The sequence below is a fragment of the Carassius carassius genome, chromosome 43, assembly GCF_963082965.1.
Source record: "Carassius carassius chromosome 43, fCarCar2.1, whole genome shotgun sequence".
Classification (NCBI taxonomy): Eukaryota; Metazoa; Chordata; class Actinopteri; order Cypriniformes; family Cyprinidae; genus Carassius; species Carassius carassius.
In genome coordinates, this window is record NC_081797.1 from 2984853 (window position 1) to 3009055 (window position 24203).

Below are 24203 nucleotides of genomic sequence, written 5' to 3' on the forward strand. Positions count from 1 at the left end.
AAATCATATCACCCTCCCCATGAGTGTTTTTGCAGCGATGCTTTTGCTGACAGACGGGTCCCATTGGACGAGAAGGTGAAGGGAATGAAAGGGTCCCGACAAAACACAGTCGCCACCCACCGCACTACTGATGAGGAGCAGCAGCTGGCCTGTGAGTCAATGTTTATAGAATATGCCTTTACGCTTCCCATAAATCACTGGGCTCGTTCATCCGGCCAGACTCCGGTTACTAGTACACACTAGTACAGAACCTCTAAACGCCCTCTTACCCAACAAAAAACACCTGTTTGCGGCGGTTTTATGGAGAAAATGACCTTGTGTTGCATGAGAGCGTTAGACGTTGCTCTTTAGGAGAATTTCTCCTCTCAGATGTTTCTCCTAAAACTCCTTTGGAGAAATATAAAGAGATTCATTAGTCGTCCAGTAAGAGAATAAAGCTCTAAAATGGTTGTAAGATCATGTGATGAGACCTTGTTGGGATCGCTTCTTAAAGAAGAGCCAAGCATTTCTGTTAGAAGTCAATGACGATGCATGACATGTCTTTAGCTTCAAGAGCTTCTCAAAGGCATTGTGTGAGATCTCACTTTGAGCTGCACGCGTGTGTATGTGTGAAGATTTTCTTGATGATGACACATAGCAACGTCCTAAAAGAGTACCCTAGAAATGCATAGCTTTGTACTAAAAAGCATAACCACTCTACTAAACTGTATAGCAATGCTTACACAGAGCCATCGCAACAGCATGGAAACAGCCTGGCAATGACCTGCAACAAGCAAACAACACTTAAGCAAACACAAAACTGTGTTTTTATTTGTTGAAATAACTCAAATACGCCATGTGCTTCATGTACATTTAATCCATGTGTGGAGCAGGAACATATAAGGTTTAAAACATGCTCTGTTTACCTTCATCTGCTTCTTCCATTTGCTAATTTTACATTGACTGTCACTACAGACAACTGTAGTCTGATTCATGAATTAAAAACAGACAGCCAGTGTAGTTAGATGTCAATGTAGACTTATCGGTCAGTTCTTTTTTTTTTTGTAATACATAAAGCAATATTAGCCTACTAAATAAATCAGAAGAGTTTACAAAATGCACAGAAAATACAGCACACTAAAATCAAAAACAGAGTTATGTATTAGGCCCCTGTGAGGGGTCATTGTGTTCATGGGGCGGAGCTACAGAGGGGTCACTCATATCAATGCCACAAAAGTGAAAACTGAGCCATGGTCACCTGAAACCTTCACACACACATTGTCCACCCTGAGGGTCCACAAGGGGCCGAAACAAAGCTGGTGTCACGCAAAAGTACAGCAGCTCCCACAACGACCTCATAAATCCATAACCTTCCACTCAACCTCTCTCGCTCTCTCTCTCTCTCTCTTTTTCTCCTCCTCTTCACATTCCAGTCATTTCTGATCTGTGAGTCCTTCAGCGTCTGCTCAATAAACAACTAACACACACACAGACACACACACACACACACACACACACACATTACAAGGCATGCACACATTACACGAAAGGCCTATAGGAAAGAATATCAAAAATCAAACATATCAACTGTTTCTCCAAGACTATACAGAGAGCAAATGGAGACTTTCAATTAAGTTTTCTGCATCTTAGATGTTCCTGATGAGAAAATGACTCTCACTGTCTCATTCTGCACTGTCAGGTTCTCAAACAACTGAGAGAGAGACTGATAGAGAGAGAGAGAGGGCACATCTGTGCAGCAGACGGTCTCCTGAGGGTCGGGACGCATGTCAACAAAGGGCACAGTTAGGATTGTGAATGTGTAGTCAGAGCAAGATTTCACTGCAGATTGGGTGTTTGTTTATAAAATATTTATATAGTACCAAAATAGTACAAGTACAAAGAATGGATAACAATTTAATCTGATATTTGGATACTGTACACTCCAAATGAAAGACTAAAAAAAAAAAAATACATTAAATAAAATAATGTTAGACAATTCTTCAAACTGGTTAAAAAACTGTACAAAGAAGATATGGACTCTTTTAATCTGGTTCTTTTTAGTGAATCAAACATAGAGTGTGACCACAGTAATTTGATTGAGTGAACTAACGACTCTTATGAGTTGGTTCTTTTCAGTGAATCAAAAACTTAGGCTATAATTCGACGAGTTCAGTCCGATTCTCTTAAGTGATTCTTATGAGCTGGTTCTTTTTAGTGAATCAAAAACAATCAGCACAAGCAGTGTAGTCTGATTCTTTAACAAATGACTCTTTTAACCAGGTTCTTTCTAGTAAATGTGTGTGTGTGTGTGTGTGTGTGTGTGTGTGTGTGTGTGTGTGTGTGTGTGTGTGTGTGTGTGTGTGTGTGTGTGTGTGTGTGTGTGTGTGTGTGTGAATCAAAAACATATGCGACAACTCGATGAGTGCTGTCCGATTCAAGAACAAATGATATATGAGCTATTCTTCTTAGTGAATATTTCAATAAGCTGAATTCAAGTGAGACTAAATATGTTTAGTCAATAACAGCACATGCTTAAAGTGCATCTGTTCACAAAAAGTAATCAAAATAACGCACATTGTGATCTCATGGAAAAGAGCTGCTCATATAACAAATAGGAACATAATATGAGTTCGGAAAGACATGAGGGTGAGTGAATGATGACAGACAGACAGACATGCAAGACCTTTAAGACTAAGTATTAACTCTCCTTGAAGTGTCCGACTCAAATCCCACAGAGTGAAAGCCGAGTTGCTCTCGTGACCTCTGAAGGGCCGCACCGCGACCTCAGCAAAACAAAGAGAGAAAATGAGCAAAACACACTGACTCATTAGAGAGCTCAGACATAAACCAACCTCTAATGGGCCTGTGAAAAATCAAGCCTATGTGAGGGATGGGTGGCTTTTTCCATCTGTTTGACATGAGACAGCTAATGAACTGCATCAGTGCATCTCAGTACACTCCTGTGTGTCTGGAATAGTTGTTTCTGAAGTATGCTTTCTGTTTACTGCACACAACGTGAATTTTCTGTGTCCATCTTTTAAAATGTATGTAAAATAAACCATTTAGGAACTAAAATGTACACATCAGGTATTAATAGGCGTCTTCTCTGTGTATATAAGGTGCATCTTTGCACCTTATATGCCCAGAAAAGCAAGTTATGGATCTTCTGAAAAGCCAACTACATCTGCCCAAATGTGTATTAAACTGTGTTTGGAAAGCTACAAACAATGCAGTGCAACTGACGTAAAAAAAAAAAAACTGAATTAATCCATTATTTCCATATGCTATATACTGCCATATGTTAAGATATTTTATACACCAAACCGATTTCCCTCAACAACTCAATTTCTGCAGATTAGTAAATCTTACAAACAAATGCACGTACAAGTCATATTTTAAAATAAAATATTAAAATAGTAAAAATTGTGTACCATACGCTAAGAAATTGTATACATGTGAAAAAATGTTTTATCTCAAATTGCGTGTAGAATATGGGTACTAATCTGTGTGGGAATCTTACAAACAAATGTTTTTTGCTATATTTTCTTCATTCATTTATTAATAATCATATGTTTAATTAAGTGGTGTATTTTTTTCTTTTTATAAATGTTATTAATATTTATATTTTTCATGACAGTTCAGCATTTTTACATTCTCACTACTAAATATGTTTTTTTATTTATTTATTTTTTCATCGACCTATCTATCTATTTGTAGTTTTGTAGTTTTATGTTTTATTTATTTTGTTTTATTTATTAAAGGAAAAACTTTAATAAATACAAAAGTGTATCACAGTTTCAGTCGGATTAATAGTAATCAGAATTTGTCTTGAGCAGCAAATCAGAATATAACAATGATTTCTGAAGGATCATATGACACTTTGAGCTTTGATCATAGCAATCAATTACATTTATCAATATACTCACATAGAAAATACTTTAAATTATAATAATATTTTACAATATTAGTAATTTTACTGTATTTTTGGTGAAATAAATGCAGCTTTGGTGAGCGGAAGAGACTTTCAAAAAGTTTAGTTTGATCTGTTTTCATCACAGTGAGCGTGTTGAGCATTTTCAGCCCAACAAATAAAACAAGTTGACTTTGCATCCTCACAGACCCACAATTTGAGAGCCAAAATGCCAAGATGTTATCAGTCATGCAGTCTGAAATGTGATTTCTCAGCCTCACACAGCTGGGGTTTTTCATCCTTCAGCATTCGTCCCATATTCCTCCACAGCCACAGAAAAATGTGCCTTTAACGACAAGTGCTGGTTTTTTCAACAACTTCTGAACAGGTGGAGAAGCGCTCCATTATGTGGGTACTTATCTTGCGACGGGATGCTGGGGAGCCATTAAACCATGGCAAATGTGTTTCCTTTCAGCGGCTGTGTGTAATTTTACGGGTCGGGAGAGTTAATGCATTACGGTACAGTGACAACCAAAGCCAAGAAATGTTTTCTTTGGCAAAGCCTGTTGAATTTTCACCCAGCATACCAAAAACCAAACAATCCAAGCGCTTAGCTGGGTAATAACTCACACACGTAACAGCCAGTGAGTTTCCACACAAACACACCACTAATACCAGTAGAAGACGTCGGTGGAACCTCTGGAAAAGGGTCACGAGTGCATTGTGGGAATTCTCGTCATTCTTTAAGCGCTCAGCACTGTAGATTGTCGCTATTTACGTGATTGTCTGAAATTGCTGGGGTATGAATGAAGCTTTATCTGATTTTTGCCAAACACTGTCGGCTTGAGGTTTCTCTGAGCTCAAGATTTATAAAGCTGACCTCAGGAACCAACAGAAATGGATAGAAGCACAGAAATGTACCTTTAAGGACTCATTTTTACAGCCTTCATTGAATCTAGAATCATTCAAACCTTTTGCACAGACCTTAAAGGGTAAGTTCACCCAACAAAATAAAAATTAGCTCATGTTTTACTCACCCTCAAGGGTGAGTATGACAAAGTGTATATTACTGTCTTCTTTCAGATCAATCCTGTCAGAGTTTTTATTAAAAACTGTCCTGGCTCTTCCAAACGATAGACTGGGAGAAGGTGTGTGAATTAACCCTTTAACCCTGGGCTGACAACATCTTAAACCAGCAGTGTTTTAGACCAACAATAGGCTGCTTGAATGTAACAGTAAAATGTTTAGCGACAGACAACCAATCAAACACTGCATCAGTGCTCACCTCATTAAATATTCATGGCACTTTAGTATAGTGACCAATTCTCATTATTAACTAGTTACTTATTAGCACGCCCATTATTAATGCTTATAAAGTGCAAATAAAGCATTATTCAGCATGACCATATACCTTAACTTAAAAACAACCTTACTGTTAATAAACAGAAAATTAGGGGTTTATTGAGGTAAAAGTCATAGTAAAAGGTTTGTTGATGGCAAAAATTTGACCTTTAAATAGTGTGATCCAAAATGATTTCTTAATTAATTTTGTTAACTACATATAAAAAAATGGTTAAAACAAGGTTAAAACAATATAAGAAAGATTTGTAAAAAAAAAAAAAAAGTTGATTTACTTATTATTTTTTTATTTTATAATTAATAAATTATGAACTTTCACTGCCATTCCTCCATGAAAGCACTTTTTATAGTAATGCAAGCCAATAGGACAAAAACACAATGAATTAGGGGTGGGAATCTATGGGTATCTCACGATTCGATTCGATTACGATTTGGAGGCCCACGATTCGATTCGATTACGATTAATGATGCATCGATGCATCACAATGTTGTCATACATCCTGTACATCTATTAGGGGTGGGAATCTTCAGGCACTTCACGATCCGATCCGATCCGATTCTGATTCCGGGAGTCACGATCCAATTCCAAAACGATTCTTGGAATTCTACATTTTTTCCACAATTAATTCTTCTGCTGAGCAAATAAATATTTACAACTTTAAATCTTAAACAAAATTGCAGTTATATGCTTTTTATAGTTAGAATCTCTTTATGTCAGTACTGCTATGTTAAAAATATAGGGTCTGAATCTTCACTGGTTTCACAATTCAGTTCAACTACGATTATCAATTGTCATCTCAATATCACTTTGCTTCACATTCTCAGTTTTCAGTATTACTGTTCATGGATACATTTTCATATAAATTTTATATAAAATGATTCTGCGCAAAATTTACTTTGTTTTTTTTTATTATACAAGCACAGCAGGCTATTTTTTTTTTTAAAACAATTACTTATTGAAAATTAGTGTTCTTTAAGTGTCTGAAGGTTTACATACATTAGTTGAGGATTTTTTTCATCAGCATTTGCTGTTTGTTTAGTAATGATGAGATCATCAACAGGCTGCATTCACGCACAGATCTATTTCGATATCAGATGTTTTATCCTGCTCTGAAAAAATAACTGACTGTGAGTACATCAGTTTCATATAAAAGTATTCGAAAATGAAAGTGCATTTCACCACAGCCGCAATTGAGCTTCAGGACAACAAACACAAAGCGCACCTGAAAGTCTGTCAGTGCACGAGCTTCGTGCATCTAATAGTACTGCATTCCTAACGGCATAAATTTAAACTTATCTACAATAAAACACGGCGGGTGGAAGCACAGATTGTCAAGCAATATGCACGTGTCTCACAGCGCAGATTCTGTGTATTGAATATATTTTATATATCCTTGTGATCTGCTGCTTTAACAGCTAGACTGCTTGAGAGAGGTGATGAGTATTGATGGATAAGTGTGATGAGTGATTTGTCTGAGCTGATACTGAGATGTAATCCCAGTGTTAACACCATCAGGAGGGAGGTCTCTCTCTCTCTCTCTCTCTCTCTCTCTCTCTCTGTCTGTCTGTCTGTCCCTCCTCGTGTGCTTTAAATCCAGTCGTGTCTGTGTGTTAGAGTAGAGGCAGCTGGAGGTGAACTGAAAGGCAACACACACACTTCGGGGTCGTGAGCGGGGGCCGCAGAAACAGGTGCAAACCGCACCTCTCCCTCACAACCCCCCCTTTGTGTTTATTTGTCCCTCTCTGTTGCACACACTCAAAGGGTAAACGTCCATTCTCGTGTCGGGTTACACCCTCTCTGCCTTGAACTCGGGGCTCTGAACACCCATGGCGTGCCATTCCAGACGCGCTTCGCCGCTCCCAAACTACCGGCCCCAACCCTTGGGGCTGATAGATCCACCCCAGATGCCCCCTTCTGCTCCCTACGACCCTCCCTCGCCACCTGCCTTAACCCTCTGCTGCGATATTGACACGGCTTTAAGAAGCTTTATAAAGTTTCACAGCTTATCGGAAGATGACAGACACGCACATCCTCTCGCTTTCCTTCTCTCCCAGCGCTCGGCCCATCATCGGGTCATTTCTTACCGTCAACAGGTCTGGATCTTACAGATGGACATTTAGAGTAAAAACACACATTGGCTGGGTTATTTATAGCGATGGAGAAACAAGCTAGAGTTGCAAAATGAATTGAAATAAATGATAACATTTGCAACAAAAAGCACTGTTTGCAGCAAGAGCTTCTGTTTCTGTTGTGCATTTTGTAATACAGTATGATTGATTGTGACCAAATTGTGTGGTTCAGACTTGTGTTATGTTCTTGTGTTTGCTTCACAAAAACATTAAATTATTCACAAGATTCCCCCAAAGTCTGTCTGACTGTACAGATATCTATGATATTAGATGGGTTGCAAGTCATGTTTAATCAGCATATTAGTGATTTTTGTCTTAAATGGAGACTTTTTAACTCTGTGAAGGGAAGTATTTTCCTAACCAAAAGTATGTGTCATAATTTGTGTCAAATTCTTACATTTTATCAATATATTCAGATAGAAAAATAAGACTCTGTATCAACAACCACTGCAGAGGAAACATAAAGCTGCACTGAAAGTGCCATTAAGAACTGTTTCATGAAGATAAGAGGTTCCATAAATGCATTTACACAGTAAAATTGCAAATACATAAATAATGTTAAAAGAATAAATGTTTCACTTTAACACATAAATGTCGAGCCCTGAATATATATATATATATATATATATATATATATATATATACAGTGCCTTGAAAAAGTATTCATACCCCTTAATTTTTTCACATTTTATGTTGCTGCCTTATGTTAAAGAGTTAGTTCACCCAAATATTAAAATGATGTCATTAATAACTCACCCTGATGTCGTTCCAAACCCGTAGGACGTTTATCTTCAGAACACAGTTTAAGATATTTTAGATTTAGTCTGAGAGCTCTCAGTCCCTCCATTGAAGCTGTGTGTACGGTCTACTGTCCATGTCCAGAAAGGTCAGAAAAACATCATCAAAGTAGTCCATGTGACATCAGAGGGTCAGTTAGAATTGTTTGAAGCATCGAAAATACATTTTGGTCCAAAAATAACAAAAACTACGACTTTATTCAGCATTGTCTTCTCTTCCGTGTCTGTTGTGAGAGAGAGTTCAAAAACAAAGCAGTTTGTGATATCCGGTTCGCGAACGAATCGTTCGATGTAACCGGATTTTCTTGAACCAGTTCACCAAATCGAACTGAATCATTTTAAAAGGTTCGCATCTCTAATACGCATTAATCCACAAATGACTTAAGCTGTTAACTTTTTTAATGTGGCTGACACTCCCTCTGAGTTCAAACAAACCAATATCCCGGAGTAATTCATTTACTCAAACAGTACACTGACTGAACTGCTGTGAAGATAGAACTGAAGATAAACACCGAGCCGAGCCAGATAGCGAACAAAACATTGACTCATTCACGAGTCAAGAACCGTTTCTGTCAGACGTGTCCGATTCGAGAACCGATGAGCTGATGATACTGCGCATGTGTGATTCAGCGTGAAGCAGACCGACACACAGAGCGTCTGAACCGAACTGATTCTTTTGGTGATTGATTCTGAACTGATTCTGTGCTAGTGTTATGAGTGCGGGTAAACCGTAGGCTTGAATCAAGGGCAATCATCGCCAATGATGTCATTACGTCGAGCGCAAAAGAACCGGTGAACCGTTTTCTTCAACTGGTTTATTGAATCGAACTGTCCGAAAGAACTACTGGTGATCCGAAAACTGATGCAACCGGTTCTTGACTCAAGAACGAGTCAATCTATTGTTCGTTATCTGGCTCGGCTCGGTGTTCATGTTCACTTCTCTCTTCACAGCAGTTCAGTCAGTGTACTGTTTGAGTAAATGAATTACTCCGGGATATTGGTTTGTTTGAACTCAGAGGGAGTGTCAGCCACATTAAAAAAGTTAACAGCTTAAGTCATTTGTGGATTAATGCGTATTGGAGACGTGAACCGTTTAAAACGATTCAGTTCGATTTGGTGAACTTGTTCAAGAAGATCCGGTTACATCAAATGATTCGTTTGCGAACCGGATATCACTACACTGCAGTGTTTTGAACTCTCTCACAACAGACACAGAAGAAAAGACCATGCTGAATAAAGTCGTAGTTTTTGCTATTTTTGGAAAACATGTATTTTCAATGCTTCAAAAAATGCTAACTGACCCTCTGATGTCACATGGACTACTTTGATGATGTTTTTCTTACCTTTCTGGACATGGACAGTAGACCGTACACACACCTTCAATGGAGGGACTAAGAGCTCTCAGACTAAATCTAAAATATCTTAAACTGTGTTCTGAAGATGAATGGAGGTCTTACGGGTTTGGAACAACATGAGGGTGAGTTATTAATGACATAATTTTAATATTTGGGTGAACTAACCCTTTAAGCTGCCCAAAATTTTTTTGTTCCTTTTTAAATTACCCTTTTTTTTATTCATCTACACTCGATAATGACAAAGCAAAAGCACAATTGTCACAACTTAATTATTGTTTTTTGTTTTTTAACCTGAAATAAGTATATTGCATAAGTACCAGCAGAAGCACGTTTACAGCCTCATGTTTTTGGGTATGATGCAACAAGCTTTGCACAACAGCTTTTGCCAATGATCTGCCATTCTTCTCCTCATCTCTTCACCTCTCAAGCTCTGTCAGGTTGGATGGAGGCAGACGCACATCTTCAGGTTTATCCAGAAATATTTGATTGGGTTTCCACCTCAGGCTGTGGCTTTGGCTGGGCCACTCAAGGACATTCACAGAGTTGTCTATGATTGACTCTTGCTGTGTTTAGGTTCATTGTCCTGTTGGAAGGTGAACCTTCTACACAGTCTGTGGTTCTGAATGTACTGGACTTTCATTAAGGCTATCCCTATATTTTTGACAGCATGAGGCTTCCAGCACACTTTACTTTTGGGATTCTACTCTGCAGGTGATGAGCAGAGCTGGTTTCCCTATCATTATGCTTGGAATTGAGGTTCATCAAACCACAGAATCTTGTTTGGGATTGAGTTTGAGTTTTGAGAATTGAGTTTGGCCATGCTGCCATAAACCCAGAACGGAGGAGTGTTGGAGTAATGTTTGTCCTTCTGTAGGTTTCTCCCATCTGCATGTATAATCATGAAGCTCAACTAGAGTGACTGTCAGCTTCTTGGTCACAGTCTAGACAAGGCCTTTCTCCATTAGTTGCTCAGTTTGGCCAGGAGGCCAGCTTTAGGAAGAGTCCTGGTTGTTTCAAACTTCAATGAAGCAGATTTTTTTCTGAACTCTTCCCCAGATGTGTGGCTTGACGCAACCCTGTTTCTGAGCTCTACAGGCAGTTCTTTTGACCTCAGGGCTTGGTTTTTTGCTCTGATATGCAATTTCAGCTCTTAGACCTTTTATTAACACATGTGTGCCTTTCCAAATCATACCCATTCAATTGAATTCGCCACAGGTTAACTCAACTTAAAGTGTAGTGGCATCTACAAGTGATATGAATGCTACCGAGTGAAATTTCAACTGTCCCAGATGGATACTTATGCAATGGAATCATTTAAGTTTTTTTTTATTTTTTATACATTTGCAAAAGATGTGAAAATCTGTTTTCTGATTTGCCTTAATGGTGTATGGAGTGTAGATTGATTTTGGGAAAAATAAATTAAAGCAGTTTAATTAACATAAGGCTGCAACATAAATAAATGTGAAAAATATGAAGGGGTATGAATACATTCGCAAGGCACTATATGGATGGATAGATAGATAGATAGATAGATAGATAGATAGATAGATAGATAAAAAATGTTTACTGTTTTGCTGCTAGTGGTGCTGAATCACATATCCAAGACACTCATTGGCTGCATAAGCAAATGCATAGAGTCAGAAGGGAAGAGGCATACCGTACATCTTGCCCTCATCGGAGAGTATGATCTTGCGTCGGCCGCAGGGCGGATAGATGGCAAGCGCCTCCTGAAAGCTCTGCTCAATGTCTGGACTCCACACACCCTCCGCATCGTTCTCCAGAGGCTTATCCAATCCCTCGCTCAGCTCCTCGCTAGCGCCCCCCGGAGAGGACGCTGATACCCACTCAGACGACAGGGTGGTGGTGAAGAGCAAAACACCCTAAGCAGATACTGATGAGCCGGCTGAGTCTCTGGAGATGGCCCTAGTGGGTAAATGATAAGCTTTTCCAGGTCTGAAACAGGGCAGGTGCTCAATCCTATGGAAGAAATAAGCTAAATTAGAGTTGCATTGGATTAAATGGCTCAGATGATATGGAAGCACAGTAAAATACAACAGAAATATAGCTGCAATCAGCAATTACTTGCACTGGAAGGCTGTACAGTTTGATTTCTTCATCGCACTTACAGTGAAAAATAGCTAAAATTAATGAACATTTATAGCTTTATAACTTTCAGATCAGTAATTGGCACTGATTTTCATGATACTCTCATGGCCATATATTGATGATGCATAAAATGATTTGTGTTAATACATGAAAGCATTGCCAAGATCATTTCTGACTTCCTGTTTGTGTCTTCTCAAGCAAGTTTATTAAGATTTATTGGTAAACTGGTGTTGAATGTTAAATATTCGTTCAGTAAATTTTCTGAGACATGGTCTGAAGATTCACGTATTTTCAATAAATCTCAATAAAAAGTCGCTTATGATTGCTTCCTTGAGTCAAAAAAAATAATCTCCTGTTGCTCTCTCACATTAAAATCAACCCAACTGTAGAAAAGTTTAGGACTGTTTTCACTTCGTGAATTTAAATCGTGCTTGATTTGTGCATATTTCTCTTCTGATTCAGAAAAGACTTCTTTTTCACTGGAGAAAGAATATTATGAAGTTAAAACAATTCAATGATGGATTTACAAACACACAGGTTTTCACTTCACCAGACGTTAATTGATGGATTGGAGGGGTGTGGATTATTGTGATGTTTTATCAGCTGTTTGGACTCTCATTCTCACGGCACCCATTCACTTCCATTAGTGAGCAAATGATAGAATGCTACATATCTCCAAATCTGATGAAGAAGCAACTCATTTACATATTGGATGGCCTGAGGGTAAGTAAGAAAATATTCATTTTTGGATGAACTATTCCTGGGTGGACTATTTAATGGAAATAAAACAAACGATTTGCTATTACATCATCCAGATTAGCCACTGCTATTGCAGATGGTGCTATATTGAGTTGTAGCACAAAGATGTTGTCGGCAGGGTTCCAGACGGGAATCATCACGGAGTGTGTGAGACGACCCCCAGTCATCAGACCGCTCCCCAGACTCTATAATCCTGCTTGGAAAAAGTGCCTTGGTTTCAAAATCACATTAGGAGGAGACACAGAGTGACAACGCATCTGCAGACATGTAACCGCAATAAGAAGCAGCCTGCAGCCAGAGAGGGCTATTTCAAGAAGTCCACATCAACCGACTTGATCAGGGGTGCCTCTTTGCTATTTAAACTTCAGACTTTATGAGTTCATTAGAACAAAACTTGAGGAGAGGTCAATGTAAATGATTAGTATTACACACAAATGCATGTTTTCAGCAGGAATTCTGGGAATTGTGGTGTTTGTGAGTGTGTCTACAGGAAGATTAGAGCCACTGAGCAACTGTGCGTCATGTTCGCGTCTGACTCAATCCCCCCATTTTCTTCTAAGCTCGACTTCCTGTACCAAAGTCACAGATCAGACCAAACGCCCTCGAGTTTCTTAATGAAACTAATGCTTGATGAGTCCAAAAACGAATAATTAGACCATTTCACATTTACAAACTTTTAGAGAAGTGTGTAAATATGTGAAACAGATTCACTGCATGCATTTATAACTTGCAATAAAACGCTAATAAAAGATAGAGAAAAAAAAAAAAAAAAACTCGACTAACTTGACTTTATCTTCTCTGGTTTGGATGTCAATGTAAACTGGCATATGTAAAGCCAAAATAGAGAAAAATCAACACGTGCAGACCAAAGAGTTTTGTATTATTATTATAGTATTTATTAATATCTTGAATAAGCTTTTATCTTTATATTTTTCAGTTTTTCAGTTATACAATCAGTTTTAATAATTTTTTTTTTTTCACAAAATATTTCTATTAAGTTTAAATTAAAAAAAAAATTTAATTTGAATTTTATGTAAGTCAGTTTGCCAAGGCAACATTTCAAATTTTCATTGGTGTTTAGGTATTTCATGTTATTTATATATTTATTTAATTATTAATTTTCATTCAGATTTTTTTTTTTTTATTACCTAAAAAGATTTTAATAGATTTGGTCAGCACTACCAATACCTGTACTTTCTGGAAATCGGAAAAAATTGCTTCACAGAGTTTTTATTTTTGTTTATTTATATTAAGTTTTATTTTTATTTTTAAACCTTAAACTTTATTTGAGTTAGTTGCCAAATATGTATGCATGTATTCATTTATTTAACTTTATTCAGATTTATTTTAATTACCTAACATCATTTTTAATAGTTTTAGTCAAAACTAACAATACTGAACACTTTCTGAATTTTTTTTTTTTTTTTTTTCCATTTTGCTGTTGTTGCCATTTTATGCACTATGCACTAAAGTGATTTTTCCATGTTTAAAATATTTTGTAAGTTTTTATATCGTGGCTAAGAAAATACCTTAACTTTGGTAAAATCACAAAACCCTTGGTGGGTTATTGGTTTAGTTTATCATGTGTTTATATGTCTTTATATATGCACACAACAGTAAAGGCTTTAGGGAAAATAAAGGAATAGTTTATCTAAAAATAAAAAATTATGGCATTAGTTATTCATTCTCATATTGTTCCAAACCTGAATGATTGTCTATCCTCTGTGAAGAACAGAAGAAGAAAAAAAAGACATTCTGAGAAATGTCTCAGTGTTTTTTTGTTTTTGTATTTTTGTCAATTCAATGAAAGCCAATAGGGGTTCAGTGTTTTTTGGTTCCCAGTGTTCTATAAAATATCTTCTTTGTGTTCCGCAGTAGAAATAAAGTCATACAGGCTTGGTAAAAATACGAGGCTGAGTAAATGACTACATAAAACCTCTCTAGTTGTACACTCACACAAAGACACATAGATATACAGTACATTAACACGTGTGTGTAACTCAAATACAAAACAAACACACACACCATATAAACAAACATATACACACATAGTCACACAACAAAATCCACTTTAATCAGAGCAGGAATGTAAAGCTGAGAGTCGCTTTGAACCTACACACACACAAACACACACACATGGGATATTAGCTATGGGCCATACATTAATTTAAAGCTCATATAGTTTAACAGTGGGGTTGTAGCCGCAGGGGCTGGTCGGCTCTGATCAAAAGTTCTTGACACACAGCGAGTGTCTCGTTAAGAGCGTCTCTAATAACACTGTGTTAACGTGATAATAGCACTTAAAATGCCTTTAAGCTTAAATGTGGCTGACGCCACAGCAATGCAAATACAACATTATTTTAATAGTAAAAATGCACTGAGATTTACTAAACAAATGTACAATGGTGCTACCATAGTTTCTCAGACATGTACCATGGCATATAATAAAGTATTACCACCGCTGTACCATGTTCACGTGGAAAGGTAGTAACAGTTCTTCTTGTTGTTTTTTTCTTAATATCAGCTCTGTGTACGCAATACACAAATGATAAAAACTCTCTTTGATATGTTTGTGTTGTATATGAGCTGCTGAAATCCAGGATTAACTGTGTGTGTTTAACTATGGCATAATTCCTAATCTCAGTAACACAATACACACATGAAAACAGATATTCACACACACACACATGCAAACAGCCTGCTGTGCGTGTTGGTTTTTGAATAAGACACAGTGATTTCGGTCAGACATGAAATACTTTCTAGATTATATTGTGCAATTCTGAGTTTATATCTCATAATTCTGAGTTTATTTTACAATTCAGAGTTTATGTCTTGTAGTTCTTTGTTTATATTGTGACTTTTTAGTTTATATCTTGGAATTTTGGGTTTTTATCTCGGAATTCTGAGATTATGTTATGCATTCAGAGTTTATATCTTGTAGTTCTTTGTTTATATTGTGACATTTTTAGTTTATCGTACCATTCTAAGTTTATATCTCGTAATTTGGAGTTTATATCTCATAATTCTGAGTTTATAATGCAAAATTCTGGGCTTATGTTGCCATTCTGCTTTTATTTCTTGTAACGTGAAATTCTGAGTTTCTTGTAATTTTGGGTATCCCATAATTTATCTCAATCTCATAATTGTTTGTTTTATATCTTGCAATTCTGAGTTTGTATCACATAATTTGGAGGTTATTAATGGTAATTTTGCATTTATATCTCAATTTTGGGTTTATTTCTCACAATTAAGTTTTTATCTCGCAATTCTGCGTTTATATCTTTCGATTCTGGTTTATATCTCAAAATTCAGAGTTAGTATCTCACAAATCTGGGTGTAAATTTCAAGTTAAAAATTTTCAAGTTTACATTTCAAGTTTGGATCTCACGAATCAGATTTTATAAAAAATTTTTTATAAAATTTAATAAAAAATAAATTATGAAATGTAATAAAAAATAAATATACTCAGAACAGAAAATGAACCTTAGTTGTCCCGTGACGTTAGAAGGTGAAACCTATGTTACTCAATAGTAAAGGTAAAAACTAAACTGAAAAAAGGCAGCAAACTGAACTCTACAGAAGAAAACAGATGCAGACAGAGCCCAAATGTGAAGACGCTTCAACTAAAAGCCACTTTACAGAGCGCTAATGAAACCTTCACACAGATGCAGCATTTAATAATGTTTCCCTGATGCTTTTTATTAAAACAACACAATATCCCATCCCCCTCCTTCCTCCCACGCTGCAGAAAGCAGGTGGGCACCGGCCCCATTCCACCTGTTGTTCCTGTAGATTATTCCGTCCCCCGGGACGCAGAACACGCAGGGCACTGACTCTTCACCCCAACACCCGAAATATTTACCCATGAGGCCAGCTGACAGAGAGCGGACCACTGCGCTTCAAACTGCCATTTGAATCTGTTTAGACTGACTTTGGGTCATTCAATGATCAAATAATTAACCCTTTTTCACAGATAGTGATGACATGTTTACACCATTATTAACAAATCTACACTGCAAAAAAAATCAGTTTCATAAAAAAAAGAAAAAAAAATCAAAGTCATAAATCAAGATTATAGGATTATATTTTACAAGAAAATATTTTCTATATCCTATGTTTAATTCAATGTGTTCCGTAATTGTTTTTGAATTTGAAATATTCTGGGGTTTTTTTTTGAAGCAAATAAAAAAAAAAGCAAAAATTATATTTGTTGTCATGTGCATTCACCACTATAGACATTTAACCAACTATGACGACTTGGGCTTCGGAGAACCTTGGAAAAAAAGTGTGGCTGGTAAATTAATAAAGATTTACTGTATATTATTAAACATTACATTTGCAAATTGTGCATAGGAATTTCTTGACAAAACCAACATTTGAATAAAGGAAATACTACATTAACTATGAACTGCTTTAATAGTGTTTAAAAGCAGCCCATGATGAACTTCATGTGGTCAGCTGATGAATGTCTAGATATCAAATATATATGCAAACCTTTGACTTCTAGTGAAAACAAACAAACAAGAAAATAGTCTGTAAAACTCAAAGGACTGTAAAGTGAAAACCTATACACATAAAAATAAGAAAATATTTGTAATCTTGAAATTAATAACAGTAATATTTAACAGCAATGGTCTGGCTAAAGAAATACATAGGCTAAATGAACACTGGATTAAAATAGCCTAATTAAAAAATATTACTTTATCTTAAAACAAAACAGACAAGACAATCAATAATAATAATTATAATAATAGTTTCCACAATTATTAAGTAAACACTTTTATTGTATTCTTATAAATTTTTTATATATTATATAAATTTTTCAAACGTTTTCAAAAAAAATTTGCATGAAGGAAAACACCAGCAGACGTGTCACAATTTAAAGGATCAACCTTATTCTAAACCGATAATTTGCGCAATAATTAACGAAGTGAGACCCGACACGCGCTCGCGCTGAGCAACGCGCGCCTGTGACGCATTCAAGTTCCTCAGAAAGTTTCCGGTGAATCAGAAAAAAAGAACGCGTGAATTCGGGAAAAATTCCAACGATTCCAAATATTCCATTATTACATCACATTTCGTCATCACATGTCAGAATAGCGCTTCAGTGAGCTCGTTTCGCGGCTGTTCTGAAATATCGTTAAGGAAAAGATCTGTAACTTACAGCTCTACAAGTTCTTGTGGCTATTTTACATACAGATTTAGATTTTTAAATAACTGTTCAAACAATTGCCACTGTGAAATCTGTAAATAAATACAATGCTTACCTGTCAGAAGAAACAGAAGGGAAAATGAAGTGTTTTGGGGGTAAAATCTGCCTGAGTGACTGGAAGCGCGCGAGGAAGGCTGGAATTTCAGGAATTGGCTGCAGTATAACGTGAGGAGCAGACAGGAGGAGGGAGGTTGAGGGGAGGTCCCGGGTTTGAAAAGGAAAAAGGAGCAGTCTTGGTGTGGAGAGAAAAGGAAATAAGCCCGGATCCAGAGGGATTCACATTGTTCTGGTCAGTATGAGAGACAGCTGTGTCCTAAAAGTCCGGGAAAAGAATCCTGAAACAGTGTCAAGACCCCCTCTTTGTATTAACTACTAGCTTAAATAATAATATAAAGACACATATATATAAAAGGTACTTATATCTACTAAATGTGTTAAAAAAATATGGTGTGTGTGTTTAAATGTATATATTATATGGTAGTGTGTTGTGTTATCTTCATGTGAATGAATTTATGTCTAAAAAAAGTGAGCGTATATATATATATATATATATATATATATATATATATATATATATATATATATATATATATATATAGTCACTTATTTATAACGTTACTTGTCTTATTTGGGGTAAACACTCATTTAGAGAATTGCAGAAAAGCACATTCATGATATAAAATGGTACTCAATTATGCCAAATCCATTTATTAAGATATTTACACACTACTCCTAGGAAAAAAAGAAGCTGTTTTTGTTTGGAAAGCGTCCATATTTCCTGGTGTTAAAGCAATGGGGGCCACCTTTTTTGTTTTCAACACACTCAAGTTTCTCAGATCAGATTTTGGGGCCATCTGCAGGCCACAAACAAACCTGCACCTAATGTCCAAAGATTAGGGGGCTTGGAGAAACATCCGATTCCAATGTTCATGGGACATTGTGTGCAGAAAGATGCCTGTAACATCCAGCAAACAAAGTACATGATGGTGATGACGCCACATCCAAGACTCTAGAACTGAGCTCTAACTGAACACATGAATTCAGGTGATCTGGCAACTCAGAAGAAAACAGTCCAGGTAAAGTATTATTATTACTGTTTATTAAAAAAAAACAAGTTCAAAGTAACTCTAGTGGTGTTTCTGTAACGCACGTATGACAGAGAAAAGAAAAACTCCAACTTTGTTCTGGTTTTGGTCGAGAACCTTTTCTGAAATAATAATTCTAGAACAGTTCCCGATCCTGCAGTTCCAAGATTCTAGATTTCCCCGTTTTTAAACACAGAACAACACTTCATTCAATCACAGTGGTGGTGTTTTCACGGAAACCCAGTCGACGATCTTGAGTCTGTAACGTACGATAAATATACTATGACAAACTAACAACACAATTTCGACTTTAAGAGGAAACATATAAAGTTTTACAGAGGAATTCATAAAGGTCTTCTTATTTCTAGAAAGAATATAAATTAATTTATAGCCTCCTGTTTCAGAAGAAGTTGTACTCTATCTCTTAAAAATGTAGAAAACGAGAGAAAGAACTGTACATGGACGCTTCTGTTCTGGGTTTCAATAAAGTCCTTTAAGGTATGGTTTGGGGAGCTAGAATGGACTGTACAGTGTTTTCCATCGCCTTTGGTCCTTAGGTCACCATATCCCATGCTTCTGGTCTGTTTTGGGTCAAACGATCTGGTGAGAGCAAGTCTAACATACACATCCTACATGGCTAGTTTTCATTTTTTGGACAGGAATTTCATCTTGTGTCCTGAGAAGAAAGAGAGAGGAAAGAGAAATGCTCAAAATCCCAGTCAAACAGAAATCTTTCTTTCCTTCACAAATATTGGTTCATCAGACTGTTCAGAATGGAATAGCAGCTTACTGTAAAGTGTATACTGTATACAGTTTTGCATTGTGGTAAACAATTTTTATTAATCATGTTATAGAAAATTACACTGTACTGAATCTGCTTTACTGAAAGTTACTAAATATGTTATGTTGTCTACTGATAATGGGAATGCTTTTGCTGTGGTCCTTTTAGATCTCAGTTCAGCATTTGATATGGTTGATCATAAAATTTAAATTTCTCTATTGGAAAAGTATGTAGGCATTCACAGTACCGATTTAAAATGGCTTTGGTCATATTTGACCAATAGGAAGTTCCCTGTATGTATTGGAAAGTAGCACGCCTCTCCTGTGGTGTTCCACAGGGATCGATCCTTGCTCCTAACACTTTTCTCTTTACACATGCTGCCACTGATATCCTTGTTTTCCAAACATGGAATATCGTTTCATTTATATACTGAAGACTCCTAGTTGTACCTCGCACTTAAACGTAAAGATTCATGTTCTATTGAGGTTTTGCTATAGCATGCTCACGGGATCTAAAATAAAAAAAAATATTTGGCCTTAAATGAGAAAAAAACTGAAGTTGTATTGTTTGGACCAAGTGAGTTTTATGATAGTGGTGATCTGGATCTAGGCTTTTTAAGTTCTTATGTTACTCTGTGTGTGAAAAACCATGGTGTTTTATTTGACTCAGGACTTCGGTTCGATGAACAGATTAATTCTGTCATCAAATCACTCTTTTTCCATTTATACTCCATCATAACCCAACTATATTATATGTATTGTTTCTAATGTTCTGTACAGAACTTTGGTCAACCTTTGGGTTGTTTTTAAATGTTCTTTAAACACAAATAATTAATGCATGCATAAATATGTGTTTGTTTGTTTGTTTGCTTACAACATGTCCCGTAACCCTGAAAATTAAATGTGGAGGAAATTGAATATTTCATTTTTATTCATGCATTTATTTGTTTTTAATTAAAAAAATTAGTATTTAACCAATTTATTTCTATATTTCAAGATTCATTTAATAGCTTAATTTTGACTAATTTCGGCTCTCCATATTCCTGTTTATTTTAATATTTATATTATTTTTATTTTGCATAAAGCAACGTGTGGAATACTGTATCCCAAAATACAAAGCATTAAGTAACTGGCATTAAACGATATATAATAATTATATAAAATATTTGCTTATTCCATATGCTTATTTACCATACGCTATTACATATTCAAAATATCATTTTCCAATAATAAAATATACATAATATACATTTTTATTAATATATTAATACTTAAAAAATAATATTTAAAGAAAAATGATAATTCCTACCCAGAGTGATCAGGATAATCTATATATACAGAAGATATGAATATACAGCAGAAAGACCATGTCAATCCAAACATGCCCTAATTCTTTGTCTTTAGTTAGATCTGCAGGTGAAACATTACCTAAACCTTTGAGGAACTTGTTGACGCCTCTGTTCTCGCTGCCCGGCAGAGAATCGAGGTAATCCTGAGCCCTCATCTCAAACAAACCTGTTCAAAACAAACAACAAAACAGTTTCAAAACAAAATTAATCCTCAAATATAAATTGTATTTTCCAAGATTCATAACCATTCGAACCTTTCAGGCCCTGCCTCCGAAAGTCTCTTTCCTGCACGAATCCCGCAAACATCTGCGTCTCCATGAAGACCTCCAGGAATCTCCGCAGGCTCTTGGAGGACACGGCTTTACGAAAAGCCTCACGCTGGAAGGATGAGGGAGTCGGAGAGGAGGAAGACGAGGCAGAGGATTCTTCATCACGGTCACTGCCGCCCATAAAGAGTGAGTAATGACCCACAATCTCCACAAAGAACCGCACAAACACCTCTGACACCACACAGCTCAGAGAACTGGGCTCTAATGAGGACAAATTAGAAAAAAAAATTAGGATGCTTGATTATTTGTCCAAAAAGTGTGTTAAAAGAAATGCTGAAAAAACCTATTATTATTATTATTACCTTTGACTGCTTTTGTTGTTTTGCAATTATAGTTATCTAGACTATAATTGAAACTAAAACCAAAAAAATTAAATGAAAGTTAACTCAAATAAACGTTACCTGAAATAAAATAAATGAAAAAATAAAATCATATTTTTCTTTCACCTAGATGCTAAGATAATATTTAAAGTTTAGATATCTTGATGCACTAAAATAACACATACACATACATATTAACTATAAACTATATATAGATCAAACAAAAAAACACTAAAACTGATAAAGACCCACAACAAAATTATTAAAAATAAAAGGAAACTAAATCTAAAATTCAGATTTTGAAAAGTTTGGAGAAAAAAAACTGATTCAATTAATACCGTTTCAAACTATAATAGTATCTAAATGATACTAAAGTAATGCTGTTATCAAGTGCATTAAACCTGATACATGTATATAAAGGTATTCATTATGCACACTGTAATGCATTATATATTTTCATAATTGTAACCAACATTAAAATGCATTATAATATTTGAAGATATGTTTGTTGTATGTTTTTACGCATTAAGGCGAGACACAGGTTAATTTTGTAAAAAAAAAAAACTAAAAAAAAACTAAGATATAACCATACTTACACAGTTGATTGATTACTTCAAGAATTACAAACATATTTTTGTATTAAATATTTTCTAAAATGTTATGTTGAAATATGCCAATGATGTGTTATCCAATTAAGTTTGTGCTAATTTGCATACATTTCTAGAACAAAAATCTCAACATTGGACACTCTCAGAAAAAAAAGGTACAAAAGCTGACACTGGGGCGGTACTTTTTCCAAAAGGCACACCTTTATACCTAAAGAAGTCCATATTGGTACCTTAAAAATACAAATTAGTCCCTAAAAGGTACAAACGTGGACCTTTTGGAAAAGTACCGCCCCAGTGACAGCTTTTGTACCTTTTTTTCTGAGAGTGGATGAAGCCATGTTCAAAATGTCATTTTGTTGACATATTGAACTCATCAAATGAGTGAAGCCTTTTTTGCAAATCAGAAGATATTTTTTTTGTCCAAGATGCAGGGCTGTTATCTTTCTAACCCCTGAGCTTAAGAGATGGGACAGTAATGTACCGCCAGGATTATCTGCCACGTCACACGCCAGCTCCTTCCTCCGCTCTAGAACGTGTTCCAGAGCGGCCTGGAGTTTATGAGGCAGAATCGAATCCTCATCATCCATCTGAAACAGGAAACACAGACATAGATTTATTTCGCTTCATCATCGAAATGCAAATCCATCCCAAATCAAAGACCAAAACTACTCGAGTAAAGTACCTGTCGCAGGAAACGACTGTTGCCAAGGTCGACCACCAGGACCTGAAAGAGAGCAGAGGACACAGTGATGTCATTTCCTCCTGCATTGGCGATCTCAGCCTTTTCCCCTATCGCAGCTATTGTGAAGAGGTCAGAGGTCAGGGTTGCCCAGCCGAACAGGAAGTTCTCAGAGAGAAATATCAGAAACGTGTCTGGCCTCTGATCTTCTCTGAGAAGAGCCCAATCCGGTTCTTTTGTTCATCCATAAATGTATACATAGAATATTAACACCACATCCTAGGCTTTATTGCCCTCGTTTCCTTCCCACATTAGTCATAATGAGGTGTAACATCCAAGAGGTCACAGGTCAAACAGCTGAAAATAACTTTGGAGATCTCTGGCTGTGTTCCTACCATATCCATGTTTTGCTTTAGCAGCATGCAGTGTGCAGCTTGTGCATCTGCCGAAATGTGCAGCATACAGCCAGAGAACTGCACTGAACAACCCACAATGCAATGCAATTCCTATCTGTTAGAAACCAAACAAAACTGTTAAAGAATTCTAGTATTTCATTATTTTAATGTACAACGCAAGTGAAACGCTTATTGCATACTGCATACCAAAGTCATCATTGTAAATTAAAAAGAGGAAAAAAACTAACAAAATAATAATAATAAAAAAATTAACTAAAATATATATTTTATAATTTAAACTAAAATAAATTACCTTGTTATGACTCTGAAACTCGCTATAAAAATATATCAATAAAATTAAACATGACTGTAATTTATTTCATTATAACGAATTGTTTTCAGTATGTTTCATTCAATCGGACAGTTTGCTCACGCTTCGAAGCGTTTGAGGCATTTTCTTTCATAAAAATAGAAATGGGAACATGTTCTCAATTATCCCTTTATATATTAAAAAAAACTAAAATACTGTACAAAAAACAAACAAACAAAAAAACTGCTAGAAAATGTAAACTCAATAAGAACTGACCAACAAAATTAAACTAAAAGAGAGAAATTGAAAATTAAATGGAAATAAAATACTTCATATAAAAATCTAAAGTATTACAACCTTGCTCCATACTGTCACACTTACTATTAAGAAAGAATGCAGTATACTGTACATACTGCAGAGAAAACACATTTTGTAACATAAACATATACATGTTAATGAATCTGAAAATTTTAAACATCACTTTTACATGAGTCAAAGACAAAAAAGGGTTTGAGCATAAAAACAATAAGTGTAATACTGCTTTAAATTGTTGTTGTTTTACCCAATAATAAAAAAAAAAATGTTTTTGTTGAATGACACTGAATGACAATGTAACATTATTTCAACTTTCAAATTTTGAAATTTTATTCTACTTACTTGAAACCATAAAAGTAGACACTTTACTTAAATTAAATGTGTTTTCTATAGGCATAAAATCACTTTAGTAAATGTATTTTGATG

The 24203-nt window shown here is 35.8% G+C and overlaps 2 protein-coding genes and 1 long non-coding RNA gene across 5 annotated transcripts in view; 1 reads left to right on the forward strand and 2 right to left on the reverse strand.

The window, feature by feature from the left end:
- Window positions 1–17777, reverse strand: part of LOC132125112 (transcriptional enhancer factor TEF-3-like) — a 37804-nt gene extending 20027 nt beyond the window's left edge. For 2 of the 3 annotated variants that reach the window (XM_059536340.1, XM_059536339.1), the window contains exons 1-2: window positions 17663–17777; window positions 11188–11507 (exon numbers count right to left, since the gene is read on the reverse strand). In XM_059536340.1, the coding sequence (XP_059392323.1) occupies window positions 11188–11194 (7 nt within the window). In that variant the 5' untranslated portion in view covers window positions 11195–11507; window positions 17663–17777. The remainder of the gene's footprint in view (window positions 1–11187; window positions 11508–17662) is intronic. The other variant, XM_059536341.1, reaches the window with a different exon arrangement.
- A 26-nt stretch (window positions 17778–17803) lies between these two features.
- On the forward strand, window positions 17804–20943 carry LOC132125113 (uncharacterized). Its single transcript, XR_009426849.1, has 3 exons — window positions 17804–17896; window positions 18555–18683; window positions 20877–20943. It is a non-coding gene; the product is annotated as an uncharacterized LOC132125113 (long non-coding RNA).
- The window catches only part of si:dkey-82f1.1 (DENN domain-containing protein 2A), a 40173-nt gene continuing 35066 nt past the window's right edge, over window positions 19097–24203 (reverse strand). The window contains exons 16-20 of the mRNA XM_059536338.1: window positions 22761–22802; window positions 22560–22665; window positions 21076–21351; window positions 20901–20987; window positions 19097–19368 (exon numbers count right to left, since the gene is read on the reverse strand). Coding sequence (XP_059392321.1) covers window positions 19337–19368; window positions 20901–20987; window positions 21076–21351; window positions 22560–22665; window positions 22761–22802 — 543 coding nt within the window. The 3' untranslated portion in view covers window positions 19097–19336. The remainder of the gene's footprint in view (window positions 19369–20900; window positions 20988–21075; window positions 21352–22559; window positions 22666–22760; window positions 22803–24203) is intronic.